General features: G+C 38.8%; 1 protein-coding gene across 1 annotated transcript; it reads right to left on the bottom strand.

Moving 5' to 3' along the window:
• Positions 1–1,324: 1,324 nt before the first annotated feature.
• Positions 1,325–22,097, bottom strand: LOC104232688 (uncharacterized). Its single transcript, XM_070168594.1, has 5 exons — positions 21,577–22,097; positions 3,577–3,656; positions 2,164–3,061; positions 1,700–2,072; positions 1,325–1,616 (listed from the first exon to the last, which is right to left on the bottom strand). The coding sequence occupies exons 4-5, from the start codon at positions 2,015–2,017 to the stop codon at positions 1,524–1,526; spliced, it is 411 nt and encodes a 136-aa protein (XP_070024695.1). The 5' UTR covers positions 2,018–2,072; positions 2,164–3,061; positions 3,577–3,656; positions 21,577–22,097; the 3' UTR covers positions 1,325–1,523.
• Between the last annotated feature and the right edge of the window lie 425 nt (positions 22,098–22,522).

The raw sequence follows: 22,522 nt of genomic DNA, 5'->3' as shown, positions 1-22,522 counted from the left end.
GTACTCATTTGTTGAAAAAAAATATCTTTTCTATTTCAGGAAAAGAAAATACTTAATTTATTGAAATGAAAGAAAATACTTAATTTATCGAAAAAGAATTTTGAAAAATGTTTTCCCTTTTGATAGGAAGAAAATATTCCTCAAATTGGAGAAAAATGAGTTCCTGAGAAAAATATTTTTCAAAATATTTAAGCTAACCAAATATGAGAATTGAAAAATATTTTTCGAAAAATATTTTCCTTTGCACCAGACGCACCCTATATCTCCATTTTTTCTAGTAACATTCTGCAGACAAAGGCCATCACAATTCAAAAGTATTACCAAAAAAATGTGTTTAATTGGCTAATAAGCTAACCCCAATAGAACAACGAGTGCTGCGTAGTTTGTTTTTATTTCTATACGGCAGGATAGCCTAAATGACACCTGTACTTCAATCACTTTGTCATGCCGGTTCCCAAACTTAGATATTTGTCAATTGAATACTTATACTCATTCAAAATGTGAATAATAAACGCTTATCCAACGTGGTTGCTCCTATGTGTCATATGTGGCTTCAGTGAGTGATTCACACGCTTGTAAGGGGCGTGAAGACAGCTAAAAAAGCCCTAACGGTAATAATTTAGCATATTTAACAGTTATCTTCTTCTTTCTACCTTATTCTCCATTGTTGAACATTATAGAAGCTAATTTCTATTCAATTTTTGCCATCTCCTTTTGTTTTGAAAGTTGATTTTTTTCTTTTTCTCCTGCAACAAATAAGCTACTGCCACATCTTCTCCTTCAACAATGAAGAAGGAGCCTTTGTGTTATTGTGGATTTGCTGCAGATCTTAAAATGTCACGAACACCCACCAATCCTGGAAAAAGGTTCCTGGGCTGCCGAAGATATGAGATTGGTGAAGGTTGTGGCTTTTTCATATGGGTTGATCCTGCGATTGAGGAAGAACATTACAAGACTCTTCTTGCGGCGAGTGATCGATGCCATTGTCAAAGAAGACAAGGAAGGTCGAAGTTCAGAGTTGTTGCTATTATAATTGCGGTTATAGTTGTTCTAATGTTAACTATTATGTTATTTGTTTAGGATTGATAGTGTAGTTTCTTATTTCCTGGGTTTAGGCAACATATTTTATGTTGATGTAAAACTTTGTTCATGGAATATATTGATAAGGGCTTCATTACAGCAATAAGTACAAATATAATAACATGTGTTATAGGTAGTTAATGAAACATCCAAAATAGGGAAATTGGTTTACAAAATATTGCCAACTATAGGCAGTCAACAAAAACATACATAATGAAGTAGTTTTACAAAATATTGTCTACCACAATCAACAAAAACATACATGATTAAGTCTTCAAAATATATAAATATCAGTTGAGCACTTCAATTAATGTTTGTTGTGGCTTGGCTGCTTGGTGTGGATTGTGTAACTGGTGTGGCTTGAGTGGTTGTAGCAGAGTTTGCCCTTCTGTAACTCTGTTCTTGCAGCTGCCTTTGGGTAACTGCAGATCGACCCTTCCACTTTAGTCTAGGTGGTTTGAACCTAAGTTCAATGTTGGTAGGGCAGAACTTATGAGTGTAGAAGGATTGTGTACCACTCTGTCAGTAGTTTCAGACTGCACAAAAATAAAATGTTGTGAGTGAGGGATTATGTAGTAAACCTTATATGTTGATTTTGTAATTGAGTGGAAATACTTACCCTTTGTGTAACAGTGCCACTTGAATCAAATAGCACACCATATCCTGTTGTCTTTGGTCTCTTAGACCCTACATTTGCACCACCTCCTCTAGGCTCATTGGTCTTCCTTTTTGGACCTCCTGCAACATTAGTTGATTGTTGTGTACTTGGATCAGTGATTGGTGGATTGAAGGTGCCACTTTCCATAGTTGAAGGTGATGTTGCTGATCCAGCTGTTGTTGATGATCCAGCTATTGGTAGATGCACTTCCAACTGTTGCTGATGCACTTCCAGCTGCTGGTACTGATGCACTTCCACCTGTTGCTGTTGATGAAGCATTTTCAGCAGTTTCACCTCCAACTGAATTAGTTCCAGCCCTTCCCCCTTGGTTTCTCTACATACACATAACATAACTATCACTAGTAATTGAATTCTTTAAATATTAGTAACAAAACAAACATTAATACTTAATGCTGATGGACAACCTTTCTTGTTATGTCCAAGAGTCTTGCACAAAGAATATCTCATTTGTCTCCCTATCCTTGTACCCTTCCCACACTTCTTCTTTGGTTTATCAGCAGCTTTTCTCCTTTTTTTCTTTGGCCTTCCTGGCATTGCATTTATAACAGGTGGCTCAATAGCTGGCAGTGTACTTTTTGGCCACAAATTCATACTAGTTAAAGGTTGAATGAATCTGCTATATGCCTTAAGGTAGGTATCCTTTCTATACCAATGGTCAACATATGGCTCAACCTCATAGTTCTTATAATGCATTGCTGTAATTGCATGTGCACATGGAATTCCTTTGAATTGGCATGATCTACAAATACAGGAACACCTCCTAAAGTCAACAACATGTTTATATGGCCCATCCTGGATCTCATACCATGTTTCATCATTAAATTTGACTTCACATTTGGCTGCCCTTTAAGCATTCTCTCCAAGTATTTCCATAGTCATGGGTGATATATCACCTACCCATTTTTCAGAAAACTCTCTTATGATATTCATCCTCTCCATACACTTGATTCTAATTTCCTCTAACATAGTAATGATAGATTTGTGCCTAGCTGCCAATAACCAACTATTGAATGTCTCACACATGTTGTTCTCCACTGCATCACACTTACTATGTTCTTTGAAGTATGCCCTACACCATGTTTCCTTGTTGTATTTCAGTAAGTCTTGAACAATCTCCCCCCAGCTGGTCCATTTCATCCAACTTCTTGCTAAAGTAAACTTCAAATGTAGCTCTTGCACACTGCCATAATTTTTTCCTTCTTTCCTCACCAGGCCAAGTTTGCTTCCAATTACCCAGATTTGTCTAGCACACCATCTCTTCTCAGCATTTGGCAATAACTGAATTATTGCTAGATGAAGACCCTACAATCAACAACATTATATTGTTATAACTTAAACATAAATGAAAACAGATTCTAATATTTGAAGGTGATAGGATGAGAAGTTATTACCTTCACCTTCATCTGATTCTTCTATCTCTTCATTTATATCTGCCCCTTACCCTTATCTTTGTTATTTTCAGTCCTATTTATATCATAGTTGTGAGGTGACACATCAGCCCTAGCATTTAACCCACTGTCATGCCCATCTGTTTGTATAGTGGGGTCTAGTTCAGTTATGTCCTCAACAAGAATAGGCTCACTAATTTTATGGACAATACAAACATCAACAAAGTCACTACCTTTCAATGTATTAAGAAACTTTAACACATCAACACTGTTTTTAAAATGTAATAGCCACCCCTTTTGTTAACTTTGCATCCAAACAAATCTACTTCTAAAAATCCTAAGTCACTAGCAAACTTGTGAAACAACATAATATGTAGCTCATCAACATCAACTGTAGCTAATTGAGGACAAGTTAGTGGATTTGCATACCTTAGGTCAGGGTCCGATACAAAATTACCATTGTGGTGGATTTGTAGGTTAACTAGGCTTGAAGCATTTTCTTTTCATACCTGCAAAGTAACAAAAAAGACAGTGTTATCAATGACTATTTGTTATCAAAAGTTGCACCTTTACACAACTCCATAAACAAACCAACAAAAAAGACAGATTTTTTAAGTAAAAAAGCTTTCAAGATTCCTTTTCCGTCCCTACAATACCTTATAATATTCAGAAATACTCTGGTGGGCCATTAAAAAGGAAGAGTGGACCACTAAAAAGAAAGAGACCCAACAAACTTCACAAAAAAATGCATAAATCTAAGATGAAATTCTACTTTGATAACAAAAATCCAAAACACTAAACGGAATAACCAAATATGCCATTACATGCATGATACTACATTAAAAAGGATTTTCACTCTAACATGTAACAAAACACAACAAAAGCCCCACATATTAAGGGAGAATAAATAACAATTACGACCTAACCCAGCCCTTCCCCTTAAAACCCCTAAACAGAGCAAAAGCCCCATAAATTGAGGTAAATGAAGAACAATAAAGACAAAATATGAACAACAAATGAAGAAACTTACCCCACAAACTTCGATAACAACTATACAGATGAAAATCCCGACAACAACGACGGAGAAGAGAGGAGAGACTCGCTGTTGTTCGATACTATCTAAGCCCTAAGTACGCGGGTAATTGTAAAATGAGTGGAAAATGTGGGTTTGGGGGGGGGGGGCAAATAATCCTTTCCTGATTTTTTATCCTATGTGGCTATAATATATGACTTGGAGCCTATGTGGTTTTATTTTATTGACGTGGCGTCCTACGTGTTGGAGATTGTATTACACGCACTGGCAGCCTCCTTGGATAAGCGTTTATTATTCACGTTTTGAATGAGTATAAGTGTTGAATTGGCAAATATCTAAGTTTGAAGACCGGCATGACAAAATGGTACAAATACAGATGTCATTTAGGCCATTCTGCCATACTTCTTTTTTAAGTTTCACCTGAAAGCTGATTATGCTTTGAAAACACCGAGTACTTGTTTAACGAATTCACATATACTCCCTTGATAATACACAATTTAATTGTTTAAGGAATCTAAGATGTTAATATGAACTTCTTTTATTTACAAGTAGCAATATAAAAAAATATTAAATACAAGGCAGACAGTTAGTTAACATATATAATTGATCGATAAAATAAATCTAACTACTGTAATTTGTAAAGTTGTATTATATTACGCGAACTTTACTCCTATCTTGTCCATCAAGTTGTATAAGACTGTTAAATATTTACGCTGGTGTTCACAACACAATATGTTCATCTATTATGATTAAGTGATCCAATGAAGTGTGTATATACATATATATATACTTACTATATTAAAAGCACGAAGGCCCTTAACGAAATATCGTTCGCCTTTTTTACCCCTTTAAAATATAATTAATATTAGACAAAATAATTATTTGATTATCCTAATATTTAGGACCTAAAAATTCATTAAAATTTGGTTATTAAATCTTTACTTATTTAAATTAGGTACCTAAAATATAGAACTTTAAATTGATTAAAATCTTACCTTAAATAAATAATTAAGAAGTTAATTATTTGGATCATTAATACAAAATTTGTAGCCGTTCTTTTGAAGTAATTTCTATACGCAATTGGAAAATGATAGTACTTTATCATGATGAACAAAATAGTTTTTTAACATCAATGAGTAATTTTTTAGAGGAATTTTTTTTATTTTCACTTAGTATTTGCAACAAATATATTAATATTTTAGTAATTATGTAATAAATAAAAGTAAAAATTACTAAATATATAGGAAAATAAAGTTTCACTTAATTTTGTCTTCTTCAATCAATCCACATTATTATAAAAGTACGAAACTTAAATGCAAAATTAGTCGACCTTTTTATCATATAAAATAAATTTTACATTGGATAGAATTAATGCTTAATTAATATTTTTAATATTTAGGACGTTAAAGTTAACTAAAATTTTAATTATTTTTTTTTTATTTGAACTATATAAGAACTCCTAATATTTAGGAATGTAATCCCAATAAGATTATTTATATAAGTTGATTATATTAATTTTCACAAGAATAGTTAAGGAATTGTTATTTCACCTGGAATAATAATAATCAAGGTGACATTAAAAGTCTTCCACTTCAAGAAACTAAGAGATGAAAACTTAAAGCAAAACTCTGGAGCTCACAATTATTTTCAAATTAGCTAAAATTTTAAAGATATAAGGTGAATAATGTCAAAAATATTAGCTATTTCAAACTATTTTTTTTAAAATGTTAATAAAACATTATTCCAAAGGTGTTGTCATAGAGTTTCATAATTTTTTACCGTGTCGATAAATCTATCTAGCGGATAGATATTGCATGCAATCGCAAATAAATATCAAATTACAGATATATGGCTAATATATATACCTATCATTATTGATCTAAGGAAGTAACGATGTTTATTAGTATGTATAATCTCTCTATCATGATAATGACTGAATTTATCTCTCTATCATGATAAATCTATCCCTGACGAAAGTCCAAATAATAGAGTAGATATGTTCTTTTATTGAGTTAGATTAATGTTCATCATTTTTTCAGGAATTTGAATTTTTTTAATTTTCATTTAATAATCCAGACACTTTTGTAAATAATATCTATGTAATTTTTATAAAATTTGTATTTATTGATATAAAATATGCGCGCAACACACGTACTCTAAGATTGGTATATATCTATATCTATATTATTATAAAAGCATGAATACAATGTCGGTTTATAAAAATAACCTTATAATATTAAGTATAATAACTCATAATAAAGGATACAACCGGAATTCTAGATATAAGCCTTATAATCCTGTTAGTTTTAGGATATAATACTACACGTTAGGAATCCTACATGATTACTGTAACGACCCAGCCGGTCGTTTTGAATAGTACAACCCTGTTTCCCCATTTACTACTAAATTCATGCTTTACAATCGTTAAATGATTCGTCGGGGAAATTGGTTTGGGCCTTGTGTGGTTTTGAAATGAATTGAGACACTTAGTCTCTTAGTTGAAAGCTTAAGTTGAAAAAGTTGACCGGATATTGACTTATGTGTAAACAACATCGGATTCGAATTTCGATGAATCCAATAGATTCGTACGATGATTTTGGACTTATGCGCATATTCGGATTCGGATTTGGAAGTCCATAGGATAATTCGGCGCATTTTGGCGAAAGTTGGGAAATAGATGATTTTTGGAAAGTTTGACCGAGAGTTGACTTTTTGATATCGGGGTCGGAATTCGATTCTGAAAATTTGAACAACTCCATTATGTCATTAATGACTTGTGTGCAAAATTTGAAATCATTCCGGATTCATTTGATACGTTTCGGCACGCGCTTTGTAAAAGGAAAAGTTTGAAACACATAAGTCCGAATCGAGGTGTGAATTGTAGTTTCGACATTGATTGGCATGATTTGAAACTCCGAGTAAGTCGGCATGATGTTTTAGGACTTTTTGATATATTTGGTTGAGGTCCTGAAGGCCTCGAGTGGAGTTTGGATGGTTATTGGGTTTAACTTGGGCATTTCAAGAATGTTTCGATGTCATTATTCAAGAATAAGTGGTATCACATTAAGCAAATGAGTTCCAAATTCAGTTTTGATTGAAGCATTAGATCTGTATCGAAATTTCAGAGCCATAGCAAAAAGAATCGTCAAATTCGGACATCGTATGAGTGCATTTTCGTATGCGGGAAAAATAATTTTCCATCGTCAGCGCCCAGGGTAGTGTCGGGCGCTATCCCTAGCGCCGGGATCTGCTTCGCTACTGGAATCAGCGCCACAGGCAGCACCCGAATTGTAAAAACTCAATAAAAAGGGGGTCTTTGGCCATTTTTGACAAAACCATAGTTGGGGGAGCTCGTTTTGGGCGATTTTCAGAGGCAAACTTCACAAATTGGACTGGGTAAGTGATCTTAACTTGATTTGGTCCCTTATTCATGAATCTAACATTATTTTTAGCACTTATTTCATGATTTGGGGGATTGGGATAGAGATTTTTCCCAAAATTTGATTTGAGATTTGGCGGTCGAGTTGATGTCGGATTTTGGTAAAATTTGTATGGTTGGACTCGTGGTTGGATGGGGCTTCATATTCTGTGATTTTTGTCGAGTTCCGAGATGTGGTCCCCACGGGGGATTTTTGGGTTAATTTCGGATTTTTGTTAGAAATTAGTAGTTTTATATGGGATTAATTCCTATAATATATATTGAATGAATCTAGTTAATTATGGATAGATTCGGGACGTTTGGAGGCCGATTTGAGAGGCAAAGGCACTGTAGAGTAGGATTTGGCTCGGATTGAGGTAAGTAACGGTTATAAATCTGGTCCTTAGGGTATGAAACCCCGGACATTGTGTCGTATGACTATTTTGGAGGTGACACACATGCTAGGTGACGAGCGTGTGGGCGTGCACCGTAAGGATTGTGACTTAGTCCGTCCCGCGAGACTATGAAATTTATTGGCCTACTGTTTAATACATGTTCCCTTTGTTTTCATAGAAATTGACTGTACTTCATGTTAGAAATCATGTTTAGGCCTTATGTGATCACTGTTGAGACCTGTAAGGTCGTGTACTTACTGAATTAGCTGCTAATTGTTGTCTTGTACTCAATCATAGCTTTTATTGCTTATTATGTCTCCGTCTCTTGATGTTCATTGTTGATACATGACATTACCTCTGTTTAGGCTGTTTATATGATTTTTGAGAGCCCGAGAGACTGGAGAGATTGATGACTGAGTGAGGCCGAGGACCTAGTTGTGAGGTTATTGATATTATAGCACGTGCGTTGTCTGTGTAGATCCAGATATTATATTATAGCACGTGAGTTGTCCGTGCAGCACGTGAGTTGTCCGTGCGGATCCAGATACTATATTATTATAGCACATGAGTTGTCCGTGCAGCACGTGAGTTGTCCGTGCAGCACGTGAGTTATCCGTGTGGTTTATAGCGCTTGGGCTGAAGGAGCCCCTCCGGAGTCTGTACACACCCCCAGTGAGCGTAGGTACCTACTGAGTGCTGAGTGAGAGTGCCAAGTGCTGAGCGACTGGGAGAAATGAGTGATTGTGAGGCTAGAGAGAATGGGAGGACAGAGTGGTTGTTATTCTGAGAAAATACATTTACTTCATTATTATTGCATCGCAGATGTCACATCACTGTTTTGAAAATTATTGGAAGATATTATTTACTGCTCAATCAAATTTGATATCTGGTCTATTGAGTACATATTGATGTGACTTAAACTGTTAAATTGAAAGTATGACTACTCTTATTTGAAAGTTATTGAGATAATTGTATTTGCATAGCTCGTCACTACTTCTCAGTTCCTTATTTATTTATGTTACTTACTGAGTTGGTGTAATCACGTTACCTCATATACCTCATGTACAGATCTAGACACTTCTGGTCACGGCGGTTGCTGATTGAGGAGTCAGACTCATGAGACTATTGAGGTAGTTGCATGGTGTTCGCTGACCTTGACTCTCCTTGCCTTTCATGTTGTACTGTTTTATATTTTCAGACAGTGTTTTATCAGTCGGATGTTTTTATCATTTAGATGCCCATGCACTCGGTGACACCGGATTTTGGGGATGGATTGTTTAGTACTTTTGGAGTTATATTCTGTTCTAAAAGGTTTTATTTAATATTAACTGCTTCCGCCTTTATTTAAAAGTTCTACTGTGCTGAGATGTTGAGTTGAGGCTTGCCTTGAACCACGATAGGCGCCATCACGACGGGTGAGATTTTGGATCGTGACAATTACCTTTAGGAATCCTATTAGTATTATTATTTTCGGGAGGTCTAATTCATATAAAAATGAATAAGTAAATATCTTTAGTCATGTAATCCTATTACTATTAGGATGTACTTCTTAAAAATTTCTATTACTAATTTAACTTAAAAACGTATTATAATGTTCTATTACTAATTTAATTTGAGAATGTATTATATTGTCCAAATTTATTTAGAACAAGAAGAGCCTACATTATTATAAAAGTATAAATACAATATTAATATACCAAAATAGCCCTAAAATATTAAGCGAAAAAACTTATAGGGAAAGGACATAACTGTAATAACTTATTTTTTGGACAACAATACCTTCTATGCTAATTTTAACATTTAAAATTTTATCTATTAAATTCTTATTAAAAGTATGTAGGAAAGTTGAATAAAATTAATTTCATATGAATCCTCTGTATTGGCAATACATTACCACCCTATAATGTCCAATACCAAGAAATAATAATAATAATAATATTAAATGGACCGCATAAAGAGTTGAAATTGACAATATTTACCGTGAAAATGGTAACAACAATTAAATTTGTAAATGGAATTCTAAAAATACGTGATCTATTTTTATGCTAGTTGTTAGAGCAGATGATGCTAAGAATATGAAGTTTGACGATAAAATACAAGCTAAAACGGGGCAATGATCAAACCGAGGAGCCTGCTGCCCTGGCTTCGGAATGGTCGATGGAGGACCTCGAGGTCGATATCTAGGCTCGATCTCGAGCTATGGGGGGTAGCCGGGAATGGGATAACAGTTAAGATATGATTAAACAAGGATCTTTATGACCAGTACCAAGCAATAAATGAAGAACAAGTGAGCGAATAATAAAAGCTAGAGTGGCCTCGAGCTAGTAAGAACGGGCAAGTAAGAGAGAAGAAAGAGAGACAGAGAGATATTATTGATCTTGTGGAGGAAAATAGTTGGAGCAACATCCGCCCCTTACAAAGTAGTGTAGGTTCCTTTTATATAGGAGGGGAACCCGGTTATAGTACAACATACATTAATTGTAACGTATGGAGATGGGACGGCGAGATGCGACGCTTCGGCATAGGCTCTGGACAGGACGGCTCTATCAGATTTAGTCGTGTGCCTTTGGAGCTTCCCCTTCTGCTCTAGCCTCGACCTCCATCTTCTTCGAGTTGGGCCTCGACGATCCCCGAGGGAGGGGACTCGGTCGTGGCTCCACATCCTCGGGGTCTTGAGGCATTCTTCCAAAGTGGCTTAATAGAGAGGAATTAAGTCCTCTAATTTCACCGCATACAAATAGTCTCCGCGTTTCCCAGAATGAAGCGATGGGAAATGATTCTGACACCTGACTTCATAAGCTTCTTACGGTGACGTCGTACCAATGACGCAACCTCTGGCATGAGTTTTTGTGGCAACCGGGATGTCCCATGGATTTGTGTATTTTGACATCATTCAATGCACTGTCAATTACCGTCCTCCAAGGTGAATGTACCGCCGTCGATTTGGTTCTTCAAGAATGCAGTAATTGCGCCCTCCAGTCAATATTCCAAAGCCTCGAGTTCTATGATGGCGTTGAAAGCTTCCCGAAGCCTGACTTCTTTTTTGGCAGAGATCCTCGAGGTCGGGCACTACCTCTAGCCTGGAGACAATGCAGTTGACTCCATAAGGCATGACTTCTTGTCGATGGATGCCTCTGGGTTCGGTTACCACTCCAGGATCTGCATCGAGGCCGTTGGCCTTCCGGGGCTTACCATGGATAGGCGAATCGTCGCTGCTTCTTACATATATGTGGGGTGGATTTTGTTTCCTTGGGAGATCTCATTATTCTAGATAGTTGTCCCTTCGCCTTGGCATCGGGTCCTTCATCTCTTCAGGCGCAAAAAGCGTTGGAGCACGTCTTTGCCTTAGTCTGTCAATTTCACCATAGCCATGGCAGCTAGTTCGGGGCCGACCCGACAGGGAGGGGAGAGTCCCACTCCCAGTGTTTATGATCCGCGGGAGTTCACTCTGAAGACTGTGTCTTTGATAAGAGAGGAACATCTGGGGATGGTGAGGAGATACCGGGATGGAGCGAGGGGATCGCGCTGCAGGTGCTTTCCCCGGATGAGAGTATTACGAACTCTGCTGATGGATTCTTGAACGCATACCTATATCACTTTGCATTTGGACCCCTTGACAGGGTCGTGTTTGATTTTTGCTTGGAGTATCGGGTTACTTTGGCATAGATACATCCGTCGTTTTGGCGAGTGGTGTCGATGATGAGGTTCTTTTCAGAGAAGGTTGGGCTTGAATTCACGCTCAGTCACCTCGTCAGGTTGTACCGGCCCTTCCATTACCGAGGCCTGTTAACCTTGCGGTGCCATTCATCTACGCCTTTTATTGTCGATGACGAAGAAGATGGGGACCTAGAGTGGGTCAGTCGATTCGTCCGGGTCCGGACGACTGATATTATCCCCATGGAGCTCTTGACATTTCCCAAAGGATGGAATTACGCGCGTGAGTGGGGTGTCTTGGGCTCCTTTTGATTTGCTCATAGTAAAAGCCAGTTGGATAATCGTGTCTCTTCCTGTTTTGCAGCAACTTTATGGATGCCGGGCGAAGTTCTCGATCTGCCCAGCTGGGTCTGGAGGTTGGCGACCCATTCGACTTGCGATGAGCATAGGTGGTGAGCTGTGTTCCGCGACAAATGGGGAACAAAATGCCAGGGTATGCGCGTACGCTGCTCCTACCTTTGCCTTCATATATTTGGGATGACATTTCCATCTCTTTTATATACCGGTTTTGCCGTTGCAAGTATCGGACGGTTCCTTAGGGCGAGGTTGTGCTCCTCCGGAGAGGGGAAGGAGTCGCCGGCCCCCGAGCTGAGGGATGATGGCGATAAATAGGATTTGCACCCGCAGTGTGATGGAGCTTTGAATGGGGCTCAACGGGCCCGTATCTTCGAGGAGAGGACATTGCCGGAGCCTGATGTACCCGGAATGTTTGACTCCTGAACGGTGGTTCCTTCAAGCAAATGTGCTTTGCCCGGGGTTGATTCTTCCAGGGCCGAAGGGACAGGATCGACAGGGATGTGCTCTGCTTTTGAGGAAGTCCGTCGGCTTCACTTCATGGTGAGTTTCGGTGCAGTCTTTCTGTATTTCGCGCCTTCCTTTCTTTATCGAGTTTTCCTTTTATAGGCCTTTGATAGGATCAGGTCTAAGCTGCTCCATCATGGAGCCAGGCTTCGGAAAGCTCTGGAAGAGGGTGAGTCCCTTAGGATCCTTAACGAGGAGAAAGAGGTTGAGTTGATGCACTGGCGATATGAGGCGTGTCAGAGCTCGAATTACGAGAGCTTTTTGATAGAGCAGGTAACCTTCTGTAGCACACGCTTCGCTCTCTTTGACATGATATCTGATTTTTAACCAGTTAGTTCCTAAGCATGGTTTTTAAGTGTGGTAATGCAGAAATTAAAACAAGTCCTATAGACAGGTTCTCTAAATGCAGAGTTCAATATGTAGATTTTAGGTCCTATAGGCATATTCTCTAGATGTAGAACATACAGAATTTCAATGAAAGTAGATCTTATAGGCATGGTATCTAGGTGCAGAGTTAAACATGCAGAACAACAGATCTTTTAGGCATGATATCTAGATGCAGAGTTAAACATGCGGAATTTTAGGTCCTATAGACATGATATCTACCATTGAGCATGCATAATTACCCAGCCCCTTTTCACTAGCCAAGTCCCAAATATTTATTACAAATTATTACAAAACTGAATAATGAATTACATCAAGGAAGTATAAAAGAAAGAGTTACAACCAGAGGAAGCCTGATTCTTGTCTTCCTCTCTGAGTTATGGAATAAACCACCTCAAATGTCATTGTTTCAAAGCCTTTCTTAGACTTGAGTGTGTCAAAGTTCCCTAAGAGTCTCAAGAGGACCCCGGACAGTGCTCACACCTAAGTTGCATAACCAGATAGAGATGAGTGCAGTGTGGAAGGGCCAGCCCTTATGTGTCCAAGTTTAGAGAGAGCTCATGGGTCCCAAGAAAAGGCTCACATAAGAGGGGCAGAACTTAAGTCTAAGAATATGGTGGAAATGCAGAAGCAGAGATTTGTTTAAAAAAAGGCAGGATTGAGAATAGTAAGGGATACGGGTAGTTTAAAAAAATAGTAGTAGTAAAGCACATTATCAGCAATTGCACATAGGGGAAGGGGTTTGGGAATACATTGTAGATGGCATACGACCCTGAAAAGGGGTTAAATCTAGACATGCACAACAATAAGTGAAGCTGGAATGCCCATAAACCAGCCAAAAGACATAACACATAGAGAGGATATGAAGCATATGTCCCAGGGAGGCTCAGGTTTAGGTCATGCACAACAATGTCTGATGCTAACATGCCCTCAACCAACCAAAGAATACAAACACATAGGGGACGGGGGTTTGGGATTCATAAGTAACTAACAGAGTTCATTTATAAGGGAAATATTAATTCAGAAAAGGAAAGGCAGATTATAGTATGCTTAGGAATGAAACTCGATTAAACACAAGCAGGAAACAGGCAAGAGTGCAGGAAATAGTAAATAAACATGTTTTTGTTGATGCTGAAGATTAATCAGAACATACCAGTAAAGAAGCAAATGCAAAAACAAAAACAGGCAAATTTCCTCAGCCTAGCCTTGGCTTTCAGTCGGCTAGATAAGGCAGCAACACAAGCAGTAACAGAGAAAAGAGAGAGAGAACTTTTAGTGAAGTGTGTGTTCTGAACTCAAGTGTTCGTATTCCTTGTGTTCGTGTCTTTGAAAGAATAGGGGTGCAGGGTATTTATAGCTTTTAAAAACATGTGAGAAATAAGGTAATAAGTAAAGTTCAATACAAATATGGAAATAATCAACAGTCAGAATCAATCAACCAAGTGATTTCCCTTTAATTGAGGAATCACTTGGCTAACAGATTCAAAATAAGGAAAGAAAATCAGTTTGTAGGCGGATTGATTATTGCCATAAAAGAAATAGTAAAATATTAAGTAAGCAATCGAGTCTAAATACAGAACTATACTTATTTTGGGAAAGGATTCAGCAAGGCAAAATAATAAAAGGAATCAATTAACCTTGACAGGCGAGTGAAATTAGAATTCGTAAAAGAAAGGTTTTGAAATCAGTTACGAGATTGAAGATCAACCAAGAAGTAACATGCTTCTGCACTTCAGTATTTAAACAGGGTGAGCAGGGACACCAGACATGCGAGGCCAAATTCATTGGCAAAAGAGACAGCATACAGTAGTAGTACAAAGTTCAGTATATAGCAAATATTCGAAGCATGATAGTCAAATAGGTCAAGTCCAACTGAAGCAATAGTGGAGAAAAATAGTGTATCAGAAGCATGCAATGGTCCCACAGTAACAGATGAGAAACCTTTTGAAAAGTTAGGGTTTCAAGCATAGTCGAGTTTTCAAGATAGTAGAAACCTAGAGTCAGAGGAATCACATAAAGGAAAAAGAGAACAAAGAACTTCAAATTGAGTCACGTATTCAACTGAACAGTTTCAAACCCAAAGACATAGTTTTTCTCAACTATAGCAGAGCTTAAAAGGTGATAAATAAACAAATCAGACAAAACTTATCTAAACAAGTACTCGCTTGACAAACAGCCAAAAGAAATTAGGGTTTTTAGCATGCTAACTCAGATAGAAAAACAACATGAGCAAAACATAGACATGTCAAAAATCAGAGAAGAGATTTGAAATAACTTAACAGGAAAACCCTAATCGGGAAAGATAAAGAGTTTTGAAAGCAAAGGTAAAGAAACTTCGAGAAAAATGATTAAAAGTTCAAAGAAAGCATAGATCTAAAATAGATCTGAAAGAAATTGGAAGGTCTTAGAGATTAGGGTTTCAGAAGAACCCAAAAGCAACGAGAAAGGCCTTGAAAGTTACCGATCTAACTAGGAAAGTCAAAGGTCTGACTCGAATGGCCATGGCTGGTCGGAGAAAGGTCAAAGATGACCAGAGAAGGGCCATGAACTAAAATCGAACGAAGGCTGGACCAGAGTTCTTCATAGTCTGGCCTTGAAACCATAAGGACGAACACATAGGAGCCATGAAAGGCTGGTACAGGTCTCCGATGACCTCAGAAGGCCATGGATTAGGTAGATATCAAGGTGGATTAGGGTGGCGACGGCTAGGGTTTAGGTGGTGTTGCAGAGATAATTGAGATAGAAGGGATTCAGGGGCGACGGTATGTGAGAAATGAATTAGGGTGAAGGGGTCATTTGGGTTAAAAGGGGAAGGGGGTCATAGGAGTCGTTGATCTAAACGATCAACGGCTGGGATTAGGTAGGAGTCCGTGTGGGTCATTTAATTTGTTGAGGGTCGGGTATGAGTAGGAATTGGATCGGGGTAAATTGGGCTTAAATTGGGGTAGAATTAGGCTACAATTGAAATGAAATCTGGCTAGATTTTAAATAGTCATTTTCCCATTTATTTAATAAAAATAGTAAATCAAATTTTGGAAATAAATTGAAAGTACTAAAATGATTTATAACATATAATTATCAATTTTAAAATACTGGATTTAATTTTTATAAATGTAAACGCAATTAAATCCTACAAGAGGCTAATATTGCAATTATATGCAATTTAGCTTTAAAAATACTAAATAAATTTGTAAAAATATGAAAAAATCATCTTGGCTATATTTTAACATATATATAAGAATTCAATAAATGAATCACCAAAAATGATAATTTTGGAAATTATTATTGGGTATTTATGAATAAAATAGGGGAATAAATTGGTTTAAAATCTTTAAAAATTAAGAAAAAATAACAAAACATTTAGTCATATTTATATATGCATGCATATGCTATTTTGAAAGTATTTTACATATTAAAAATATATAGAAAAAAATTGGGTATCAACAACCTTGTTGGGGCTTTATGAGCTCGGAGTTCCGACCCTAGGGTCGTGCGGGTGCCAAGTTGTTGATGCTAAGTCTCCGAGTACTTTGGGACGCATTTGGTGGAGGGATCCCTACCGAGAGTATGCTGAAATCCGCTTTTTGGAGTGTGAGGTGCTTTTGGTGGCAGATATCCTTCGATCCATTGGTGTAGCTGTGTTGTTGTGTTGTATAGGTCTTTGCTAGACCGAGTTTGCTCACTTGGGTTCTTATGGCCTCGTATTTCCAAGTGCGTAGTGATTGGAAACAATCCCTAGATATTTAAGGTACCCTCGATGTTGGTGACACTGGGAAATTTCCACGTTGTATTACCCGAAGGCTTTGTAATTTTGGAGTTTCGACCCGGAGGCCATCTGAGCGGCAAATTGCTGGCGTCAGTCCCGAGTGTTCGGGGCATTTTTGGCGAGAGAATTGTAATATTTCTTTGTGAAGGCGTTTATGACAAAATATATTCTTTGATTGCTTGGTACAATAGCACACGTATTTGCCAACGGGAGCCTGACTATACAGACATGGTTTTATCGACCATTTGGCCTGGTACATTGCTTCCCTTTTTCGAGCTGTAGCTTTCTGGGGGAACACCCCTCATTGCTCAAAAGGTTGCCTACAAGAGGAGACTTGAGTATTTGCGGAGTTTTCCTTAGGCAGCTCGCAGTCGTTGCCTCGTTAAAAACCTTGCCGGTAAAACATCCTTCTTTTGGGACAAAAACTCGGTCGAAGGAAAAGAGTGCAACGGGTGCATTTTTAGAGCCTTTAGGTCTTCAGGTAGTGCCAGTGCTATGATAGCTCCGGCTGGGTGCCTGCACAAGGGTTAGTTCTGAATCCGAAACAAAAAAGAAGATGGTCGTACCTTGAAGTGAGATGCGCTGGCGATGCCTCAGGATTGATTTGTTGTAATTGCCTGAGATGAAGATATGGCATAGACTTCCGCTTTGTTTTGTCAAGTTCGATCGAGAGTGAGACCCGATTCGTCCTTTGGCTTATTTGGGGGCGGAGGCAGGAACGTTGGTACCACGTCATGTATTGCGAACATTTCCTTACCGCATGTCGTTCCCCGTAGACGATTTTGATCCCGTCCTTTGTTGGGAATTTTATCATCTGGTGAAGGGTTGATGGAATTGCTCTCATGCAGTGTATCCATGGCCGCCCAAATAATACGTTATACCTCATGTCTCCCTCGATGACATGGAATTTGGTGTCTTGAGTCGTGTTCGCCACGGTGACCGGGAGGATGATTTCTCCTTTCGTTGTTTCGCTTGCCATGTTGAATCCGTTGAGGACCCGAGTGGTGGGCACGATTTGGTCGAGCAACCCGAGTTGTTCTATTACCCTCGACCTGACAATATTGGTCGAGCTACCTGGATCCACGAGTACACATTTTATTTGAAAAGAATTTACAAAGAAGGAAATTACCAGGGCGTCGTTATGGGGTTGAGACAGGGTCTCGGTGTCTTCTTCGCTGAATGTGAGGGCGTCTTCGAGGATATATCCCCGAGTCCACTTTTCTTTGGTGATGGATATTTTTGTTCTTCTCATTACGGGTTCTTGCGGGGCATCAGTGCCCCCCATGATCATGTGGATGACGTGTTGCGGCTCGTTTGCCTCGTTCTTCTTGGTTGCCTCCCTTTCTCGGAACTGATTTTTGGCTCGATTGCTAAGAAACACTCAGAGATGTCCTTTGTTAAGCAGCCAAGCTACCTCCTCTCGCAGTTGATGACAATCGTCGGTCCTGTGACCGTGCGTGTTGTGAAACTCGCATACTAAGTTGTAATTCCTTTGTGAAGGATCTGACTGCATCGGTTTGGTCCATTTGGCGTCTTTGATCTTACTGATATCGAACACGATGTCTAACACCTCGACGTTGAAGTTGTATTCTGATAGGTGGGGTGCACCTATTGGTACTACGTTTCGATCGATCCTGGCTCTGTTGATGAGCCCTCGAGGGTCCTGTCCTCGATCCACCCTCCGATCGTTGCTGGGTAGGTTGCGCCTCGGGGCGTTCCTCCTATCCTCGAGGTATGGTTGATACCTTTCTTTGTTTGGCTTTGGTTCCTTTTCTAAGAGCCTGTTCAGGTATACTGAGCCCGAAGGGGCTCCCAACTAGTCATCCTCGGCTCTGATCTTCGATTGGTACCAGTTGTGGACGTCCGACCAGGTCACGGCCGGACACTCGATCAGGTTTTGTTTCAGCTATTTTGAAGCCACCGAGCTTCGTTCGTTCAGGCCTTAGGTGAAGGCCTGTACTGCCCAGTTGTCGGAGGCTGGCGGTAGCTCTATCCGTTCCATCTGAAAGCAGGACACAAATTCCCGCAACATCTCGTTCTCTCTTTGCTTGATTTTGAAGACGTCAGACTTCCTTGTTGCTACCTTGATGGTTCCGGCATGCGCCTTTACGAAGGAATCTGCTAGCATGGCGAATGAATCTATGGAATTAGGAGCCAAGTTGTGATACCACATCATAGCTCCCTTTAAGAGTGTTTCTCCGATTTTTTTTAGCAATACAGACTCGATCTCATTACCTTTATATCGTTGCCTTTTACTGCGCAGGTGTAGGCAGTAATGTGTTCATTAGGGTCAGTGGTACCGTTGTACTTAGGGAGTTCCGGCATCCTGAACTTCTTTGGAATGGGCTTCGGGGCCGCTTCCTCGGGGAACGACCTTTGTATAAACTTCTTCTAATCGATGCCCTTGAGGACCGGGGGTGCACCCGGGAAATGATCGACCCTAGAGTTGTAGGTCTCGACCTTTTTATCATTGGTCGCTATCATGTTCTCCCCTGACTCGATCCTTTTGGTGAGGTCCTCAAGCATTTTTATTATGGCGGGGTCGGCTACCGATCCGTTATTGCTCGATCTCTCGGGTACTTGTTCGGTTGGGGGAGCTGTTTCCGGCGTCACTGTGTTGGGAGTCTTTGGATGACTTTGTAACTGAGTGATGGCCAACTATTGTGCTTGCAACATTTCAAAAATAACATGAAGGCTAACTTCCTATTCTTCCCGGGCTGAGATTTTTTGGGCTTCCTATCAGTCGCTATGCCTTATGCTTCTGTCGGTGTGTGAGGTTTCGTCGACCTGTGAGTCCGCGGATGCGTCATTGGGATTCTGCGGTTGCGTTCCGGCAGCCGGGGCAGCCACGTCGTTTTCCCCGTGGTTTTTGAGATTGTCTTTCTCGATTTTGTTTACCGAGCCAGACATTTTGACCTGAAATCAAGAGATCTTGGACAAGAAAAAGTGTGAAAGATAACTTACGTTTTTGTAACGAAACCAGTAAGAAAATAATCACTATTATTTTTAGCCCCATGGTGGGCGCCAAACTGTTTACCTTGAAAATGGTAATAATAATTAAATTTGTAAATGGGATTCTAAAAATACGTGATCTATTTTTATGCTAGTTGTTAGAGCAAATGATGCTAAGAATATGAAGTTTGACGATAAAATACAAGCTAAAACGGGGCAATGATCAAACCGAGGAGCCTGCTGCCCTGGCTTCAGAATGGTCGATGGAGGACCTCGAGGTCGATATCTGGGATCGGTCTCAAGCTATCGGGGTAGCCGGGAATGGGATAATAGTTAAGATATGATTAAACAAGACTCTTTATGGCCAGTACGAAGCAATAAATGAAGAACAAGTGAGAAAATAATAAATGCTAGAGTGGCCTCGAGCTAGTAAGAACGGGCAAGTAAGAGAGAAGAAAGAGAGACAGAGAAATATTATTGATCTTGTGGAGGAAAATAGTTGGAGCAACATCCGCCCCTTACAAAGTAGTGTAGGTTCCCTTTATATAGGAGGGGAACCCGGTTATAGTACAACATACATTAATTGTAAAGTATGGAGATGGGACGGCGAAATGCGACGCTTCGACATAGGCTCTAGACATGCCGGCTTTGTCAGATTTAGCCGTGTGCCTTTGGAGCTTCCCCTTCTGTCACACTTCCTTTTTACACACCCGAAGGTAGATATAAGGGAGTTTTTCCAATTTAAGTGACATTATTCGAAATGAGATTATTTATTCAATTTTATTAAGAGTCGCCACTTGGGATGGTTTGTTTTCTGGTGTCCCAAGTCACCGGTTTTATTTTAAATCCCAAATCGAGGAAAATTTGACTTTCCTTTTGAAGTCTGCGAACCAAAAATTCTGAATAAGGAATTATGTTAACCCGAGGGAAGGTGTTAGGCACCCCCGGATTCCGTGGTTCTAGCACGGTCGCTTAAACCATTATAATTGGCCTATTATCTGATTTTAATACATGTTTAAACCTATGATTCAATTTTAAATTATTAACCGCTTTTAATTAATTTTAGAAAGATTCAATGTCATCTAAAACACGTCTTGAACCACGTCACATAAATACACCCGCGGTCCACGATGCATTTTATCTAACGTTGTTGAGATTTGGATTTGAGTCACATAAATTCACACCCGAGTTTAAGGAAATTAATTTAAATTACATGCCTAAAGCAACTACGTACTTTTGAGTTTGCGAGGTCCATGGAAAATTCAATTAAATGGCACGCCTCGATTTCTAAAGGATTAAAAATAATTAAGTGAGGGCCATGAGTTTTGAGATTTTATTTGACATGGTACGCCTCAATTTATTTAAAAAGGAAGTATTCAACTAAAGCCAACCACGGATGTTCATAATATTTCCTTTCTAAGATAACTTGAGATTATTTCAAGGCCAAGAGTTATGGAATCATTATAAAGAAGCATGAAATAGATTAATCGGTCATGAAATGGTGGGCTAACTACATGTGTTTGAGCAAAATTGGGCCAACATATGCATGAATGTGGATAGGGACGTCCTTATTCTTTTGGCCTTATAGCATCAAATACATCTTAACTTACTCACGAAACAAAATTACTCCTTTTAGCCCAATAAACTAATTGTCCAAGGACTTGACTCAACAGATAACGGTCCATTTCAAATTCTTATAGGCAATTAATACTAACAAATCTGACCAAAGTGAATTGTAGCCATGAGGGATAAAATAAAAAATGTAGACAAAAGAAAAATTACGACGTCATTCATCATCGTTATATGAACAAATATAATCTAAAGAAATCACAAAACATGGAATCTAATTATAAATAAAAGATGTCAAAAGCAGAACATCTTATGCTTAATCAAAATTCAAATATTATTCCAGCTAAAAAAAAGTATTTTCCTGAAATAAAGAACAAGGAAAGGATAGAGAATGAACCTTGAAATTGAATCTGAATCATGATTAATCAATAATTTTGACAAGCAGAAATAGACAAGACCATGGACTAGCCCTCAGACGGAGTATCGAAACTTGCCGGCAAACTCGAAAACGGACAGAAACAAACCAACTCGGAGCTAGCGACCTGCGAACGGGCTTTAACGGAACTCAAACTCAACTGAAACGCCGTTGTTTTTCGACGACAACCAAAGAACGAGCAGAAAAGCAGAAACTCCTCCTCACTGTTGTTGCTCTCGTTTTGGAATGGAGGGAAAGCAGAACGGTGAGATCGTTTTTTGTTGTCAATGGCGCTGAAACTCAGAAACTTCTGAAGCTTTCTTCATATTTTTTTAAGAAGAAAAGACAACCGATGGGGTGGTCTTGTATTGAGAATTTCGGCAGAACTTTTCTTGTACCTCTAGGGCTCTAGGCTAATTTCTTGCCTTAGGTCCCTAGGCTTTTTGGCCTTTTTAGCTTTTTCCTTAGCGTTCTTTTTTGTATTTCAGCTCTTTTTGTGTTTGTATCTTTTTTTGCTTTTTTTTTTATCTCTTTAGAAAATGGCGGATCTCAAGGTCAACAAAAACGACGCCTTCAGCTTTTTCCTTGATTCACTCGATGAAGAAGAACGATTTTAGGCGTCATTTTCTTGGTCTTCTTTGATTTTGGAAGAAGACAAAACGGCGGATCTAATTTTTAGGGTCTCCCCTATTTTAGGTGTTAGATACTATTATATAGGGGTAGGGATTAGGTTAGGGGTATGAGCCTAGGAAGTATGGGCTTGAGAATTATGGGCAAGGTCCAAAATTAGGCCTAAAAATGGGTTGCTCGAGCCCAAGTTTTATTCTTTCCCCGCGAACGAGATTAAAATACGACCTCATTTATCAAAGTCCTACTTAAGTAAGATAATTATTAAAATAAGACTGACTGTTAAAACAAAACTATTTTT

The sequence above is a fragment of the Nicotiana sylvestris genome, chromosome 3 (genome assembly GCF_000393655.2).
Source record: "Nicotiana sylvestris chromosome 3, ASM39365v2, whole genome shotgun sequence".
Classification (NCBI taxonomy): Eukaryota; Viridiplantae; Streptophyta; class Magnoliopsida; order Solanales; family Solanaceae; genus Nicotiana; species Nicotiana sylvestris.
This window is presented reverse-complemented; position numbering and strand designations above follow the sequence as displayed.

Bases quoted from the DNA above. Each gene is read 5' to 3' on its own strand.
- LOC104232688 (XM_070168594.1), bottom strand. From the start codon at position 2,017: ATGCTTCATCAACAGCAACAGGTGGAAGTGCATCAGTACCAGCAGCTG. The intron at 1,617-1,699 runs GTAAGTATTTCC...ATTTTTGTGCAG, and splicing joins GTGGCACTGTTACACAAAGG to TCTGAAACTACTGACAGAGT.